The sequence below is a fragment of the Toxorhynchites rutilus genome, chromosome 1, assembly GCF_029784135.1.
Source record: "Toxorhynchites rutilus septentrionalis strain SRP chromosome 1, ASM2978413v1, whole genome shotgun sequence".
In the NCBI taxonomy this organism is placed as follows: Eukaryota; Metazoa; Arthropoda; class Insecta; order Diptera; family Culicidae; genus Toxorhynchites; species Toxorhynchites rutilus.
In genome coordinates this window covers 15657620-15676472 of record NC_073744.1, presented here as the reverse complement: position 1 = coordinate 15676472, position 18853 = coordinate 15657620, and the positions used below count along the sequence as shown (strand labels likewise).

The 18853-nt window shown below is 38.9% G+C and overlaps 2 protein-coding genes across 2 annotated transcripts; one reads left to right on the top strand and one right to left on the bottom strand.

Moving 5' to 3' along the window:
- Positions 1 to 6785: 6785 nt before the first annotated feature.
- On the bottom strand, positions 6786 to 8299 carry LOC129772636 (phenoloxidase-activating enzyme 1-like). Its single transcript, XM_055776222.1, has 2 exons — positions 7828 to 8299; positions 6786 to 7773 (listed from the first exon to the last, which is right to left on the bottom strand). The coding sequence occupies exons 1-2, from the start codon at positions 8106 to 8108 to the stop codon at positions 7113 to 7115; spliced, it is 942 nt and encodes a 313-aa protein (XP_055632197.1). The 5' UTR covers positions 8109 to 8299; the 3' UTR covers positions 6786 to 7112.
- A 3383-nt stretch (positions 8300 to 11682) lies between these two features.
- LOC129779695 (uncharacterized protein K02A2.6-like) lies at positions 11683 to 13665 on the top strand. The gene is made up of 3 exons (XM_055787328.1): positions 11683 to 11985; positions 12076 to 12421; positions 12581 to 13665. The coding sequence occupies exons 1-3, from the start codon at positions 11683 to 11685 to the stop codon at positions 13663 to 13665; spliced, it is 1734 nt and encodes a 577-aa protein (XP_055643303.1).
- The last annotated feature ends 5188 nt before the right edge of the window (positions 13666 to 18853 follow it).

Genomic DNA, 18853 nt, shown 5'->3' with positions numbered 1-18853 from the left:
ATAAATCGTATATGAGTATGGCAAAAGTCGTATTTGGTGCTTTGACAATTCATGAATATATTCATATTAGATCGCAATTCAATTCCAACATAATCGCTATTTTAGCCGGTCAAAGTTGCACATTCATCCAAACAAATTCGGTAAGCATTTGCCATGTATGTATATGGCCTCCACTTTTGCATGAATATGCCAGTTAGGCGCATTATATGCCAATCAAATTTAAGGGCATATGATGTTATATTTACGCTTGTTATGCGATTTAATGTTTGCTGGGTTGTTACCATATCCCATTGCTCGAATTTTTCCCCGAACACGGACCATCATCCTTTGTATCAGCCATGTTCCACTTTTTTTTAGCCCATTTGTTTATTTATTTAGGCCCATTATGCTGTAACAGAGCCATATTTAATCGTGTACATACTGCATGTATATTTTATCATAAATTGTAAATTACACAGTAGCCATTTAGGCGTACGAAAATTCCTCCTGTTCCATTGTTCAGTTAGACCGGACAGCGAAGGCTTTTGGATTAAATTTTCCGAAAACGGCTTCGCCGAAATCATTACGACACAATCATTTTTCGTCAGAAAGTTCTCGCAGAGTTCTCTTGAATTTTTTTTGTCTTCCAAACTTTCGGGTTCAATGGTTCAATTTCGGGTTCCATCCGAAAAGAGCCATCAATTCCAAATGAATTTAAGGAACAGCCACCTCCAAATTTATGTCCTTTTCGGGTTTCCTTTCGATTGCCATAACGGGTGGCAACTACGATTTTGGAATCGCTTTCTCAAGCTGTTAATAAAGACAAACATACTTGAAGAGGATCTGATTTATTGAAATTAAAGATACTTCGCCATTCGTGGCTCTTCAATGCGTGCAAATCGTGGCTCTTCAATTAACTTTGTACACCAAGGAGCTCAAAATCCCGAAAAAAATTCTTCGATTGTGCTACACTTGAGCAGATTGGTCAGGTTGCGGTTTTTGGGTAGAGATAGGATCGAATGGGTGTTCAGAAACGATTGTGTTTTTGCGGTAATGATTCATCCAACGAAAACACGTATTGTCCATCTGCATTATGTTTTTGCTGAAACGGGATCAAAATTCTCTTGGAATATTCGTTCTGGTACACATCTTGATTGATAGCCAAACCAGAGCTCAGAAATACCTCCCTCGGAAAGGGCAATGTATAGGGTTAGCATCTGTCCTGATTTTTAGATGCTTTTTGGGCGTCCTGATTTATTTTCCATATTCTATTTTGTTGACGAATTATAATTCATTTTTTTTGTGTTTTGTTTTTGAGTGTAAGCTTTTTGACGTAGGATACCGTCTTTCGGGAACATATTGGGGATATTTACCCCTTGCGTCCATTATTTTGAACTATTGTGGTATACCCTTTTTTATGCTATACTTCGAGCTTATCTACAGCTTATTGATGAAGGTGTCGACTGAAAGCTATAGCGAGATAGGTGCCAATCAGGAATAATCTGTTTGATAAAATTTATAATCCTGATCGGCGACGCAGACCAAGTTTCCTTGGGCTCCAGAATAGTTTTATCAAAGTCTGCGTCTTGTTAGAGCTCCGCAGTTACAGAGCAAATGTTCCGAGGTTTCGCTTTCGGCATCAGAAAAGCGACAAATATCATATGTCATAACCTATGTTTTTGAGATGGTATTTACTCGGACAGTGCCCTGTTACAAGACCAGTGAATGTGCTTAGTTCTTTCTTATTAAGGCACAGCAGTTGTTGAGTAATTTTAATACACGGCGTAATATTTGTAAGGTAGAAAGGATCTCACCGCGCTTACTACTCTGGCCCTCGTGAAGACTGTGTTTGCAACATCCTTTGCACTTTCAGGTCTGTGAGGCGCCTTCGAGAGCATATTGTGTCGCCATTATAGCCAGGATTTGTATCCGAGTGGACAGATGTAGATCCCGGGAAGTGAGTCTTCATCAGTAAGTCTAGTACTTCTGAGGGAGTTTTTGTAAACGAACCGTCGGCCTTTTTAAGGGAACCTAGCCGGTTCGAGTGGTCTTTTGCCAGAGTCTCATTGAGTCTAGCAACGATTGGAGTATTTTCAATGCTTTCGCAGTTATATTTCTAGGATTTTCGTTTGGATCGTCTCAGTTCTCTGCTGTACTCAGTTAAAGCGCTTTTGTATTGAGTCCGAAGTAATTTTTTCTCTGTTGAACAGTTTCCGCGCTGTTTTGCGAAGCCATTAGAGCCTTTTATTCCACCAAGAAACGTTTCTCGTTGAAGAAACTCTTCTTAGTGGGCAATTGCTGTTGGGCAGAGACTATCGTTTCGTTTAATTCTTTTAAAGCTGATTCAAGGTGCTGAATCAACCTTATTTTTGAGTTTAGAGTTTTTGACTCGAGGGAATCGCGATCCCAGTTGTTTTTTTTTTGGGATCTCGGTATACTCTCTGAACTGTCATGCCACCATCCCATTCAAAAATAATGTGTCTATTTTTTTTTATCCCATTTATTTATTTAAGGCTCATTAGCAATCTAACTGTAACAGAGCCGAATTTTAATCGTGTACATGTCACATGGTTATCATATCTATAATTAGCACATTACACAGTTGCCATTCGCCAGTATTCCTCCATACCATTACATATGGTACATTCACACAGTAGCCATTTAGGCGTAAGAGTATTCTTTCTGTTCTTCCATTATCCAGTTGGACCACCGGACAACGGAGACAGTTGATTGATCATTGTTGAGTTATTTATAGAACAGCAGCCCGATGTGTCTTGCAGAGCAGAGCAGTTGTATGGATGAATCGATCTTATTTCGACCGTGGATCGATCTCCATCGCTGATGATTGTTGCGTGGACGTAGCTATTCTGTAACAACACAAAGATGGTCAATGAGGGCCCTGAGTTTTGAACTCACGATCGATCGCTTACTAAGCGAACACGCAACCAATGTGGCTACGAAGACCCCCTATGTGTCTATGATCAGACATGGTTTTTTACGAGTTTTTTTCCGTAAATTTTCCAGCTTGTGCTTGGACCAGCATTGCCAATACAGTCAAACAGTTGAATCCTAAAATCCTCCAGTTTTTTCATATATCATCCAGTTTTATCCATTTTATGTGAAATAAATTCACAATATATAAATATTATTCCTCTCAGGGTAGCCACAATAAAATCTGTATTTTTGATCTATTTTTATTTTCTCAGAAAATCTGTATTGATATCTGTGTTAAAAGTTTTAAGAACAATTTTGAAAATTAATCTCAGCTCTGATATCATTTAGTATCAGTATATATCATAGCATAAGATCATATGCTTAGGATACGGATGGGTTTTAATAGAATTTCCTCATTCTAAATAAATAAATTGGGTATGTTTTGATTTATTTCGAGCTGTCGTTCAAACATTTGATTTCTTTGGATTATGTTCAAAATCTACAAAGTTCAATTCTGCTTTCTTAGTTATGTGTATTATTTTGAATACATTTTGCTCGTGAGAAAAGGATTATTCTGGTTTCCGAATTAATCTGAGTGAATTTGGGTGTTTCAGTTTGTTTTGTCCAACTCAATAATCAATGGTTATGTCCTACGACGGATTCCAGCAAGAGCCGTCGTGTTGCGGACGAATTCAATATTTTCTATGGGCTGAGGTCCAATATTTCATCAATGGAGTTAATGGGCCTGATCACAAACGCGACATCTCGGTGGAAATGAAATGAATTATGCAATTTTATATGCATTTTATTTCGTTTCCACCGTGATCACTGTTCGTGATCAGGCCCAATATCATTTAATATCAGTAAATTCACTCTGGGCTGTGCGAAAGATAGCTGTAAATGAGCTGACCGCAATACGTTTTTCCTATCGCGGATTAGACCTAACCCTGTCTTGTTCGTGTTAGGGAAAAATCATGAATCCCCCGTGAAACGTCTGAGCAAAAAGCAATCATATTTTGACAATTTTCGTGACGCGAACAATATCTAGTTTTTTTTTCACCTCCCATATGTTTTTTTTAGAAATTCAGTGTTATTTATGAGAAACAACACTAACCGATGGTGCAGACTTTTGCATTTTCTCGCTTTGATAGAACATGTGAAAGCAGGACATCACGCTACATATAAATGTCAGAAGATAATGACTCTTCTGACTCAAACAAATCCAACAAATGACCCAATGAATGAAATAGATGAGATGGGAAAAAATATTATTGACATCAAGCCATAACAAAATTCGAACGTTATTTGGAAAATAAAATTTTAAATTCTGTATGAATCCAAAAAAATCTATAATCTGTTACAGATTCTTGGTTTCAAAAAGACTGGAAAATCTATATGGATATGGTAACCCTGTTCCCTACCTCATCCTTCCAATCCCTTGATCAGTTTTGTTCAAAAAAATAGAATAATAAAAAGTAATAAAAATTCATTCTAGTATTGAATAATATTGCGGGACGATTCTTCTATCTGCGATTTTATGGCCATGAAGCAATACGAAAATTTTCAAGTTTTGTCCTAATAGCCCATATTTTCTACAGATTCTAGAAAAAGGTCCTTAGATATTCTTTCTCAGTGATATTCGAGTGGTGGGGAACGTCATTTTGATCTGCTCGAATGACATGATTACTTAATGGTTCATTTCGCCATTTTATGAACTGTATATAAATACTGCACGAAGCTTTGAAAGAAATTATAGCTATCAAACATTGAAATGGTTAAAAAAAAAACATATAAGTGCTTATGACAAAAAATCGATGCCCGTCCTATCACGATTCACACGGGAATTTTTAGGTCACTTAGTTTTTAGTCGGTCGGTCCTACAACAAAGTTATAAAAACCAAATGAAAGATAGTTGATAACGTTCATTGGATTTTCTATCTTTAAAAAAAACAGAAAGAAATCGATTTCTCTTTTCTTCCCGATATTTGTGTCCACTACATCTCATACATCGAGATACAAACTTCTCTGTAAAATATTCCGTGTAAATCTATGTAAATTATGCTTTAAAGTGATTTATATCCCACCTTCATGCGTTGATATTTCACGATTTTAAAGCATTTTAAAAAATAGCATAAAAACTTCGACTTTCTACTCTGTTCCTTCAATTTCTTTTCGAGTGTGAAAAGATTCTATTTTCATGTCCATTAAATTTATAAATTTTCCTCCTGCAACTTGTACACATTTGGCCCATAACTTTTCTCAAACCCTTTTCCGGCCAACGAAAGTTTGACTGAAGATGGTTAAAAATATTCTCTATCCAATGAGTAAATGTGTTTCGGGTCTTTTCAAATAACTTTTTTAAATTTTCTTCAAATTAATTCATTTACCATATACAAGTTGTATAGGTTTTGGGCTATAACTTTTCTTAGACCTTTTTCTGACGAATGGAAATTTTGCTAAAGATAGATAAACATATTCTATTTCGAATAAGTACTATCTCGAAAATGTGTTTTCGGTCCTTTCAAATAACTCTTTTTTCAATTTTCTTTAAAGTAATCAATTTCTCCCACACAACTTGGCCTATAACTTTTCTCAGACCCTTTTCCGATTAATAAAATTGTGGCTGGAAGATAGGTAAAATATTTCTCTGTCGAATAATTTCGATAACTCTATTCGAACAACTTTTTTTACATTTTTAAAATCTTGTTTTTTTTTGCTATATTGACCCATGCTCACGTTTCAGTCTATAACTTTTCTCTGTCACGATCAAGAAAAAAATTAACTATGTGGAAAGATGAATGATCCAATGCTCTATCTAATGAGCATGTTTGTGGAAGATGTTACTTGATAAACAATCAATTTATTTCAATTAACCCATTACTGCCCAGGTGTCCACGAACTTGATACAAATGGCATGAAACTTTCTAGTCCATCTGGGTTTGTCCCGAAACAGGGGGGGGGCTTGCTTGCTTTTTCATGGATCCCAACGGCGCCTTTTCAATGCGGTTGTTACGGATGGTTCCAATGATATTTATGTCCCTCTTGCCAAAATCTTCAAGAAGGGCCAAACTGGTAAAAAACAGTTATCTACGTACACGTAACTTTCTTCAGCCACAATATCTTTGCTCAAATTGGACACAACCTTCGATCCCAATGGTTCTCCAGGATCACGATCAGTTTTTTCTACAAAGTATATCAACAAAACATTATAGAATGCATATAAATCTAAACATGTGTTTTACCTTCATACGGGATAAACTTGAAGTAAATTGTCGTTGGGATGCAGATATTTCATGATTTGCTCAAATTTATTCCTTGGCATGGCGTTGGCAATCAGCATGTTGTACGTATCTCCTTTTTCTTCCCAGTAGAACCGCTTACTTGGAACTTTTACGTATCCGGAAACAAGCACAATTTCTAGAAATTTGTACATTTCCGGTACGGTCACACGGAATCTTGTATCTCCTTTTAGCAGTGGGTACTTATTTGTCTGTGTGGTGATTAGTCCGACGGAATCTGCGTCAAATAGGTAATGGAACATTTGAACGGCAGACCATTTATGTTTCGAGCAGAGATCCCTAAGATCAGGTGAATCAAAAACAGTTTTCCAAAGACGGGCATTTTTGCGTATTAAATTTTATACGCTGGACACTAATGGGTTAAAATAATTCATTATTCATGAAATCCAGTAAGACGTTGAACAAAAACTTGCACGCAACAAAAAACTTTTATCCGCTAACTTCACACAAGTCCGTGAAGAAAGAACGCGAAAACGACAAAACTCTTGAGCGGTCCGTAAAATGTTAAACATCTAAAAAAAATTTGTAACAAAATAAGTATATTTTTTCTGTACTCAGAAAGTGTGAAAATAAAAAAAGTAAACAATATATTTTATTTGAATAATAGATTTCTTTTCGCCAATATTCAACAATCTATTCCACATCATCAAGGCAATTCCAATTCATTCGTCACGAGCACATAAAACGGATGATAATGAAAACATCAATCATTCCCCTTCTTCCACTCCGCTGCATACACGCGGTCTCCAGCATTGCTTGCACCAGCAACCCAACAATCGACGTCATGGCTGCTTCGAATCCAGTTGATCTTAAGAAAAAAAAACCTGTTCTCGTAAAAACAGTCGATGACGTTTTTTTATCACCAATATATTTTGGTTATTTCTGTTTGTCCATTCGGCCTTATTGCACCCGCGCATTCAACCGATTCTGTTCCTCATTCATCACTGTCTGCTCGAGCCAGCCGGCCATTCGAACCAGATTAACAAACACATACGGTGTATCCAGCGCGGCATTCCTCACCCCAACCGAAGTCATTCCCACCAGGAAAACCCGTCCATCCGGGCCCAACATTTGCAGAGGAGCCCCGGTGCTTCCCCGGAGACTAATGTCCTTGTGTTTTTCCTGTGTTTTCTTGTCGACATCCAACGCGGCGCAGAACTGTGATGGTGCGTGCAGGTCAATATCCACGTGTGGCGAAAGTTTCCGCGCGCAAGATCCGGCGCTAACCATTTGCATGCGATACTGCAGCGGGACGACCGATATTCCGGATTTTTTGCTACCACACCAAGCGGCGATGAACAGTGGGGCGTTCTCCGTGAGGGGGAAATCCTCCCCAGTAGGGACACAGATTGGTCGAACAAACTCCGAGCTGATATTAGCTGGTCGTTGAAGCTTGATCAGTGCCAAATCGTTGGCCAATTTTGGATTGTTGTGCTCAGGATGTTTAATGATCTGCTCAATCGGTATATCCTGCAGCGCAGGAGCGCAAATTTCATCTCCATCAAGCTCCTGGCAGTCTTCGTCTGTCGTTGTGTGGTACTCTCCGAGGCGAACGAATTCCCTGCAAAATATAACGGGTTAATCAACCGATATTTCTTCATCGAATGAAACATACAAAGTGTTCTGATAATAATCCGTCGCAAAAACCGTCGTCACAACGTAGTATGGATGGATGAGCGTTCCCTGGAAATGAAACTCGGTAACCCCATTCCTGCGGTATCCCAGCCGGGCTAACCAGGGGAACTCCTTAAGTCGACCGATCGATGGCCTACGGACGATTTCTCCGTAAGAATTTGGCCCACAAATATTAGCGTTGAATACATATTCCACCGCGAAAGCCGAGACTACCGTTGATAGTAAAACAATTAAACGATACGGGTTCGTATGAAGGATCATCTTTGCGCGATTGCTTGCCGTGTACTGAAGAATGGGTATTCAGTTGATCGTGCACAAACCGTTGGGATAAGGCGTTCAATCTAATTTACGTTTGCAAAAAATTCATTGCAAACAATATTGAATGCATGGATAGCATGGAGAATGTTGAACGTTTTGCGGTATAATAGGCGTTTCAATCAAAACGAAACCGTTTCTAACGTTTCTCAAGAGCACGATAGTTTTCCGCTCAAATTTTAGCGCACCAAGCAATCGGGAATATGATAGCGGTATTGAGAGCGAAAAGTAGGTGTGTCTGTTTGGGAAGAAAAAATGGCGAATCAATTATTACGGTTGCAATTTGCGCGAATAATTGGAAACACTCTTACATCATTTAATCAGTTTGCTATTGAATAGTTTAAATTGTGAACGAAATCAAATAAGAGTTTGTCATATTTGGTCGTACCCCTAGAAATAATATTTATCGTATCGAACCGAAATAGCACTGATCTGATCGAACACAGACAACGGTTACAGACGATTTTCTCATTTTCTCCTTACATTGTATTAATACAAGATTTCCGATCATTTTCATTATGAAATGCAACAGAAACATTATGTCAAGTGTATCATCCACTCACCAAAAATAAGTTCTCTCTTTAAAGGGTATGAATAAAAAATATAGGATGGATAATATGTTAGTTGTTTTTATACAGAGAAATATTTTGTGCGTTCATTCCCTAACTGGACACGACAGTTCGAAATTGTCGCAATTGGAACGGTCGTAAAAATAGTCGCGTTCGCTGTTGACAGATTAATATGTCAAAAGTGACAAATCTTATTATCATTTCCAATTATTCGTGTTTTGCGAGCAGCATGAAATATTCAACTATTGAAAAGGTTCAGCATCATTGGGCTAACACAAAATATAATTGTTTGTACGATTACTACTTCCAGGGATTATCACTATCACAATTAGATAAAATCTATAAGAGTTCCAAATCAACCATCAGTTTCTGGATCGTGGATTATGAACGAGAATGAATAATAGCTCTTAGTACACGATAGAGCACTTTCCGAAAGTTAGATGCAGACAGACGAACCTGGTAGAACAACTTGTACCGAAAAAATCTTATATTGTACATCGATGAAGCACGCCAACGGTTCGCCCACCATTTTAGAGTCTCAATCAGCGCAACGTCAATTAGTAAAATAGTACATGCATATGGAATGACTTGGAAAACCTTGGTGAGGAAAGTTATGCAGAGACACAAGTAGGCATCGAAAGATATGTTAATAAATTAAGCCATTTTCATTGGGATCTTCATCAGCTCTTATTTCTCGAGGAAGATGCCTTTGGAAATAGTGAAATCCGCTTTTTAGTACACTGGCATAGTGTTTTCAAAATGCGGTTAAACTGCTGGCGGTTAATTCATCCCAACGGTTATGTATTAAAAAAAAAGTACAAAAATGATAAAGGTTTTCTTTATTTTATTCATCAGGTTAATCCGTAAAAGAAAATCAACACTAAAATTAGTGATTATTATCGTTAATATTTGTAAGTTTCGATTTTTGCTGAATTAGTTTTCTTCTGTCGGCAACGAAGAATTCATTGCAACCAACAATGAACTAGATTTTCTCGCTTGAGCTATGAGCTCTTGTATCTGTGCATGAATGTCGAAGCACTTATAACGATTATAAACCACTTGTAGACTACCACGTGATGCTTAAAGTTGGTTTCCTTCCGAGAGAGCCACAGTTCAACAAAGGTTGAGATATTCATCCGATGTGTAGTATATTACGCCTTTAGAAAATCTTGATCTAGTAAAACATTTACCCAATATGACTCATAATTGATTGATCGTGTGTGAACTGTCATAACGGAGGGGAAGTGACAGCGAATAGGCGCAACGAAGTGATCCACGACTCAGACGGGAATTCACGAAGCGGACACACAAGAAGACGGTTGACTCTCTACAATCTGGCGACGAGGATACAAACCGAGTGGAAATACGAAGAGTAAAAGGTAATTATCGGATAAAACAGTTGAAATTCGAAGTGAAAACTCCCTGTGTCCAAAGTCGGACGGGAAAAGCTGCACTTTACGGGAATAGGCGTCGAGAAAGAAAAGTTTTTGTGACGCCAGTGTTTCGTTTTTTTATGAAAATGGCGCAGAATGGCGAAGCAATTTTCGTTGAGGTTATAACGCCGTGCGTGATGAAGCGGAAAGTAGATTTCCCTTGTAAACATAAAAAACGATTTTTATGCGAGAGTCAAGAGGTGATCTCCGGTGATTGGCTGCGGAAATTATATAAATTTCTGGAAATTTGCGAGGGTTAGCAGAATCCTCCTGAGAAAGACGCAAGCTCCGTTCTATGAAACAAACGCGGAGAGAACGTTTCGCCGATTTCATCATTCGTCTGAAACAGCAAGTTGCAGAGTGCGATTTCGATAAGTATGGCTCGGAAATCAGTCTAATATTGAGCGAGATTTACCTCACGGACGCAGTTGTTGAAAGATGCGCTTCGAACGAGGTACGGCGTAGAATTCTGATGAAGGATTTAAGTTTCCCCGAATTCGAGGCACTGGGAATCGCACAGGAAAGCGTGGATAAGCAAGTGGAAGACATGTCTACGGCGCAGCCCTCGGAGAAAGTTTTCAAGGTGGAGCAGATAAAACGTAAGAAACCACAAGCTGTATCGCAATATGTAAGAACCGAGAAATCCTGTTTTAACTGCGGTCGTCCGGGACACATTGCAGTTTCAGCTGCATGTCCAGCACGGGGAAAGCAATGTCGGAGCTGCAAGAGCTACGGCCATTTCGAGAGGCTGTGTCGGAAGACAAATCGTTCGTCGGGCCGTGAAGCCGACAAACACATCCAAGCAGTGGAGGATGTGGAACAATCAGAGAAATCGGCTCCTCAACTCGGAAGTGATGAAGAGACAAAGGTTTATTATGCCTTCTATTCAGGCAATGAGTCAAACGTCATCATATGTACGGTCGGCGGAGTTCGTGTTGAAATGTTAGTCGACTCTGGGGCGGATGCCAATCTCGTCACTGAAGATGCTTGGGAGGCTTTCAAGAAGCAGAGAATTTCAGTAGTTTCATCTACCAGAGGCAGTACTCGAGTTTTGCGCGCTTATGGAAGCCAGAACGTGTTGACAATTCGAGGATCATTCGTAGCAGATATTGTCATTGGAGAGAATTGTGTTCAGGCCGAATTTTTTGTTGTTGTAGGGGGGCAACGGTGTTTGCTGGGGGATTCAACCGCTAAGAAATTAGGAGTGCTCAGAGTCGGTTTGAATGTCAACAGCGTGGAAGCAAAGCCGTTCACGAAGATCAAGGACATCAGAGTACATATTCGCATCGACCCTCAGGCCGTGTCAGTGTTTCAGCCAATGCGGAGGATTCCTATCCCACTTGAAGAAGCCGTTGGAAGAAAGCTAGATGAGATGTTGAGTCGCGACATAATCGAAATTAAGACAGGTCCTACAACGTGGTATCACCATTAGTTGTGGTCGGTAAGGCCAACGGGGAACCCCGTTTATGCCTCGACTTGCGCCGCGTAAACGAAGCGGTACTGCGTGAACATCATCCCATGCCTGTTATCGAGGATTATTTGGCGAAACTCGGAAGAGGACGTTTGTGGAGCAAGCTAGACATTGAGGAAGCATTTCTTCAAGTCGAGCTCGACGAGGCGTCTCGTGATGCAAATACTTTCATCACTGTGCGAGGTCTTTTCCGCTTCAAGCGTTTGCCGTTTGGTTTGGTGACGGCACCTGAATTGTTTCAAAAGACGATGGACGAAATTCTCAGTGGCTGCGAGGGAGCACATTGGTATCTCGACGATGTGATCGTTGAGGGGCAGGATCTTAATGAACACGATAAACGGTTTAACAAGGTAATGTAACATCCTGATACGAATAAAGCAAATAGTTTACATAGAGAAAGTTGTTGTTCTTTTTCTTTTTGTGTTCTTTTGTGATTGCAGGTTCTATCTCGACTGAATGATCGAGGTGTAGAACTCAATTGGGACAAATGCCAACTGAGGGTGACTGAACTCGACTTCTTGGGGCACAAAATTGCTCAAGACGAAATTAGGCCTTCAAAAGTTAAAACACATGCTATATTGTCGTTCAGAGAACCTAGCAACGAAGCGGAAGTTCGTAGTTTCCTTGGGCTCGCCAATTATATGAATAGGTATATTCCAAAGCTGTCCTCAATTGACGAGCCTCTGCGGAAACTTCTACACAAAGACTCCAAATTCGAATGGAATGTGGAACAGACTCAATCTTTTCAAGTTATCAAGGAAGCAATGGCAGATGTCAAATGTCTAGGTTTTTATAGAGTGGAAGACCGTACAGCAGTGATAGCTGATGCCAGTCCATGTGGGATTGGTGCGATTTTGGTTCAGTTTGATAACCACAATCAACATCGAGTTATCAATTACGCGTCTAAATCACTGACAGAAACAGAATGACGTTACTGCCAAACAGAGAAGGAAGCGTTGGCGTTGGTATGGGCTGTCGAGCGGTTCCAATACTATTTGTTGGGCAAATCATTCGATTTATTCACTGACTGCAAGACGTTGGGTTTCCTTTTCTCCGTGCGTACTAAACCATGCGCTCGCATTGAAAGATGGGTGCTGCGGTTACAAGCGTTTGATTATAAGGTTGTTTTTATATCGGGTAAGAACAATGTAGCAGATCCTTTGTCACGTTTATCTGTATTGAGCCCAATTCCTTTTGATTCGAACGAAGAAATTTTTGTTAGAGAAGTTGCTATGCATGCAGTAAGCTCATCGGCTCTACAGTGGAATGAAATAAGGGAAGCATCAAGGAATGATCGGGAAATTCAGGAAATTCTGGGCTTATTATTGGACGGTAATACCCAAAATCTTCCAGTAGCCTATCGAGTTTTAGTTAATGAGTTATGTGAGCTACAAGGTGTCCTTCTTCGGGGGGACCGCATCGTAGTACCGGAATCCCTAAGAAAGCAAGTATTACAAACGGCCCACGAAGGACCCCCGGGCATAACAATGATGAAAAATCACCTTAGGTCCAATGTGTGGTGGCCGAAAATTGACGTAGAGGTGGAGAAATTGGTGAAAAATTGTAGAGGTTGCACATTAGTAGCGGCTCCTGAGGCTCCAGAACCAATGCAAAGGAGTCAGCTTCCGAAGTTTCCATGGCATACGGTAGCAATAGACTTTCTTGGCCCTCTTCCTGAGGGACAGTCTCTCCTAGTCGTGATCGACTGCTATAGTCGCTTCATGGAGATATGTGAAATGGATAAAACAACTGCGGGTGATGTGATAAAGGAACTGTCGGTTATGTTTAGCCGATACGGGATTCCGGCATTGCTAAAAGCTGATAATGCTCCACAGTTCAGCTCGGAATGCATTGAGTTCAAAAAGTTCTGTGATTCACACGGCGTGAAGCTTTCGAACACAATTCCGTATTGGCCTCTAACGAACGGGGAAGTCGAGCGACAAAATCGTTCCATCCTGAGATCATGTTTGGGCGTCGCATCAAGAGTAAGCTACCAACAATCTCGACTTTTCAAGAAGAGGCGGAAGTGAGAGAAAACGATGCTATAATTAAACAAAAAGGTAAAGAGTATGCAGATAGGCGACGTGGAGCAAAGGAGAGCGAAATAGAAGGAGATGAAGTGTTGGTAAAACGGATGAGGAAATCGAACAAGCTTGATACAGATTTTGCGAATGAGGAATTTGTCGTTTGTCATAAGAAAGGCACAGATACAGTAATAAAATGCAAGCGAACGGGCAAGGAATACAGACGAAGTTCATTCCATTTGAAGAAACTTCAGCTTCCAGTCCAGCCGGAACCTACAGATGGCAGTGGATCAGACGCACTGTGGGAGAATGTCGCTCACTCAGAACCTGCACCTGATGTAGAAGCAGTTATTCCTGGATCCGAAGTAATTACTCCAACCGCATCAACGGAGCGGATCAGAAAGCAACCAGCGAAGTTCCGTGATTATTTGCCGCATTGACCCATTTAATTTATAACTAAATAATACTTGAAATGCTATTGAAATAATAATATAACTTGTTGAGTAAAAACTGAGCGCATTCTTTTCTTCTAAACAAAAAGGGAGGTTGTAGTATATTACGCCTTTAGAAAATCTTGATCTAGTAAAACCAGCCTGAGGGCATCCGTATACTAGCACTGTCACTCGCGAGAACTGCCAAACTCTCAAGCTGGTGTAAAACAAGGCACTTAACATACTACCAGGTGGGTCAAAACGTGAAGTGGTTTTCTGCAGCCATTTAAAAAATACACAAAAGTAAATTAAGACGATTGAGCACAATTTGTGGAATATACTGATACTTTATGAAATACTCATTGCTATATTCATTATATTCATTACGTTTTACGCTGCAAGCGTTTCATTTATTGTCTTTGCGTTGAAGGCACCATAATGATTTGCGCCATTTGGAAAACGAAATTAAGGACGAAATTAACACACTTCTAGAACAAAAAATAATGAATGAAAATTTACTTTTCTGTATTCAATATGTATTCTATGTAATAGAGTAATACGTTTCCTCGAAAATTGTGAAATAATATGAAACTGAAATTGTGTTTGATGCTGATTTTATATTATAATGGTGAGTTTTTGTGATTATTGTGTTGTAAAATATTTGGAAATATACAACCAAATGGCTAAGTAAGCGTCAGGACTACGTGTTTTAAGTAATCGAATAACTTAAAAATCTACATACTATTTATAAGATTTCAAAACTACCTTCTTTAAATTTTCACGAATTTAACGATTGTTTCGAGTTAAATATGACGTTTACGTTTACGTGCGTTTTAAGCCAGATGTAAAGAAGGTATTTTAGTGCGGTGATAGCTGTGTTCTTCGGCTGAAAAGTAAAGCTAAAAATTTGTTTCGTTTCGAGTGATGTCGTCACACAACTGATCCGGTTCGAATTTTCGATTGTCATTCTGTGAATGGTGCTGCATAGTATAAATTGTGGATTAGATTTTTACGGAAATGATGTTTGATGATGAGCGTTGGAGATGTTATTTTGCAAAGATATACTAAAAAAACTAATCAAATATTCAATAATTCGTTTAATATGAGAAAATTAGTTTCAAAAAATTATTTCTTTTTATTTTTGATTTGCGTATACCTGAAGGAAAATGATCGGCCACCCCTAACACGAGGAATAGTGTTGGTGTAGTTCATTTAGCGCTACCCAGACTGCACCGCGTTTTATATTATCATTCAGACCCTTGTGATCATCATGATCATTACATTTCACATAAATTTTTTTTTCAAAAAACAATTCTTTTTTTAGTTAGCGAATGGGCGCACCTTGTTCCATAGATTTGCCTTGAGTTCGCCGAGTAATTTGATAGGTTTGGCAATGACAGCTAAATTTGTAGCACATCTTGACTCGCGGATCATATCCCCTTGCCCGGGGCTTGAGTAAAACATTTACCCAATATGACTCATAATTGATTGATCGTGTATGAACTGTCATAACGGAGGGGAAGTGACAGCGAATAGGCGCAACGAAGTGATCCACGACTCAGACGGGAATTCACGAAGCGGACACACAAGAAGACAGTTGGCTCTCCACACGATGGAGCTTCCGTCATTAATTTTGAACGCACCTCTCCCAGTAGCTCAAGGATGTAATTCGCCCACTTTTCCCACAAACTGTTTAATGCATTCGAAAACTTCCTGAGTGCAAATCGCAACGGAATGTTTAAAGTTGTAAATTTAAACTTCACATCCACGACATTTTGATAGCAACTTGGTTTATGTGTGACTTGTTCTTATTTTGTATTTTGACATTTGAAACAAAGTTTAAGGGGTGATCAGCAGGATTTTTGTATGAATTTAATCATCCCTCGTAGAAAGCGACGATTGAAATAGGAAGCTGAAATGACCTCAGAATCCAACAGTCAAGTCCAATTCACAATATAAAAGATTCCATTAGCTAATTAGTACAGTACTTTACATTTAATACGTAAAACCATTCAAACATACTTACAATATATTAGTTATTGTTCATTCAATCACCAAAACATTCACTAGAAATGATTTATTTGGCAGAACAACGTCTGATTTGAAATGTCTCCATTTTTTATATTTCCTGTATCAATCATGTATCCCATGTAACAAAGGAACATGTTATTTCTACTTCTTCTTCTTCTTCTTCTTCTTCTTATATAGCACTAGAGAAACTTCACCGTCTCAACCAAGGGGTTACTAAGATGGCCGCATTTTAGTAGCCAGCATAGAAAATCATGAGCATAGAAATCATAACCTAAAATTAAAAATAAAGTGCTCCGCGATTCTTCAACTGTGATTTTGATTGCAAATCGTCAAGAAAGCATCCGGATGGGTATCCAAACATCGCTTGCCAAAGGAAACTATCCAACGTAATCAAATGTTGACATACATGACTCCAAACATTAAACAATACGTGAGCCCCCCGAGCGCGAGCCCTGTTTTATGCTGCCTACGCTCTATTTGCATTGGATGGGATAGGGTTGCCAGAGCCCTAGTCTCAACGTAGTATTACTTGCGCCATTTTTCGTAGTTGTGATTTCTATGCCAAATAACACATCTTGAATTTATTCTGAGTGGCAAGCTCTAGAATACGCGTGACCACAGTGCAAGACGGAGGAAATTTCTTTGACGAAAAATTCCCCCGACCAGAACGGGAATCGAACCTGAACCCCCGGCATGTTAGGTTTGACGCTAACCACTCGGCCACGAGAGCACAAGAACATGTTATTTGCAAATGATTGAAAAATCTTGAACGAGAATTGGATCTGAAAATAATTTTATATTATAATAGTGACGAGTTTTAGTAGAAGTAGTAGGAAATTTATACTAAAAAAAATTGTAAAGGGTCAATTAAAATATCAATCAATGAGAAGTTCTGTGATTGGACCCATGAACGATCGCTTAATAAGAAAAAGTGAATGTTTGAAGGTATTGATAACAAAAAATCCATTTTGGGCGGGACGAAGTTTGCCAGGTCAGCTAATTTTGTAATAAAATAAAAATAATAAATAATAAATAATAAAAACAATAGTAATAAAAACATTTAAAAAAAATTATAAGAGGTTGTGTCCAAGATACGACCGCATTGTTGACGTAGAACTACGCTGTTATTTTATATAAGTCGCTTGTTTATACCTTCGGATATTATTCTATAATGCTGTGAAATTTTAGAAACAACTGCTTAGTAGAATAATCTCTGAAATGATTTTTTCATTGTAGAATCAGTTGACGATTGATTGATTCATTCTTGTCCTCGCAAAACAATCGTATGTCGCAATTTATTTCATGTCAATGCATTGAAAATTTACCTCGTAGGCTATTCCGGTGGCCTTTTTCGAAATTGACATAGACTCGGCTACAGTCGATTATATACATGTTGCACCAGCACCATTATTCCATATCTCATAACTACATCAATATATTTTTGGCATCGCATGTAAACAACAACAATGACAACACTTGCGGTTCAGTGCGAGCGCTTTTCACTGCACCAACACCGCGTGCATCATTAGATGACGCTTACCTCGAAATTTTACTGCCCCTGACAATGCGTTCGTTTTATGCAGGGCTCGAGCCTGCCTTCCTCTTCTTCTTGCTAATCGCACACTACGCGAAGCGTCCAATTTACGACGCGGAAAGAAGAACACACGATACGAATAACGCGAAAAACGAACAGAAAAATCAAACGACGATTTCCAAGTTGGATTACCACTGGTGGGGTCCAATCTTAGATCGAAGCGCAGCGAAAGCAAAGTGAACTGGATTACTTGACAGTCCGATGCCGAGTGAAAGTTTGCCTCAGCGAAATCCACTGTTTATACTCTAGGCAAGTATTCCCCTTCATTCTTCTTCTTTTCCTTTGTTCACGGAGACTTTCAATCCTACGATTTCCCCTCCGTTGGTCGTCGATAAGTTGCTCGTTATTAATAGCTCTGTTCGGGAAAGCACTCAAATGGACAGAAAAAATGTATGGGAAAATAGAAACACTTAAAATTTTCATGAATTTTAACCGTTTACTAACCAGGGGATTCTAATGTATGGCATATTAAACAAATCTTACGGAATTTCCGATTCGTTTAGTATGTAAATCGCCAAAATCCGTTCGCGGCAAAAATAGTTATTAACGCTAACTTTATTTCATAAAAACGTGACCTGTTTTCTGATTTGACACCCTTAATGAAAGACGTAGTTCTACGTCAAAATTGGAATATATCTTCACTACGTTCGTAAAAATTTATTTTTATTGGCCCTTAAAACCATACGTTTCGTCTCAATTCCACTCCCAGAGTGTCGATTTTCGACAAAAAAAAATTTCGAGATGACACTAGATCTCGACGTTTCATGCAATTTTAAGTCATTTGGTATCAAAAAAAAAATCAAAACCCCCGATTTCCTTTACCCAAGGGGGGAGGGTGATTTTTCGATTTTTAAAAAACTTTTTTTCGAGGTGGTGAGCATTTTTTATGCGGTAACTTTTTGAAATTAGAGATGACCACAGGTTTGACGAACAGACCGGAAAAATATTTTAGGCATCCTATAATAGAATATTTGCTTGTTGTGTTTTGTGTCGAATACACGTTGATCAAATTTTTTTCCCATCTCGTTAGAATTTTCATTGTCAGCCTAGTGAATGTGATGGTGTAGATATAACTTGTGACCACTTGTTTTGTAAAGATCAAACTAGCAAAACTGGTCAAAGTGGTCAACGTTCACTA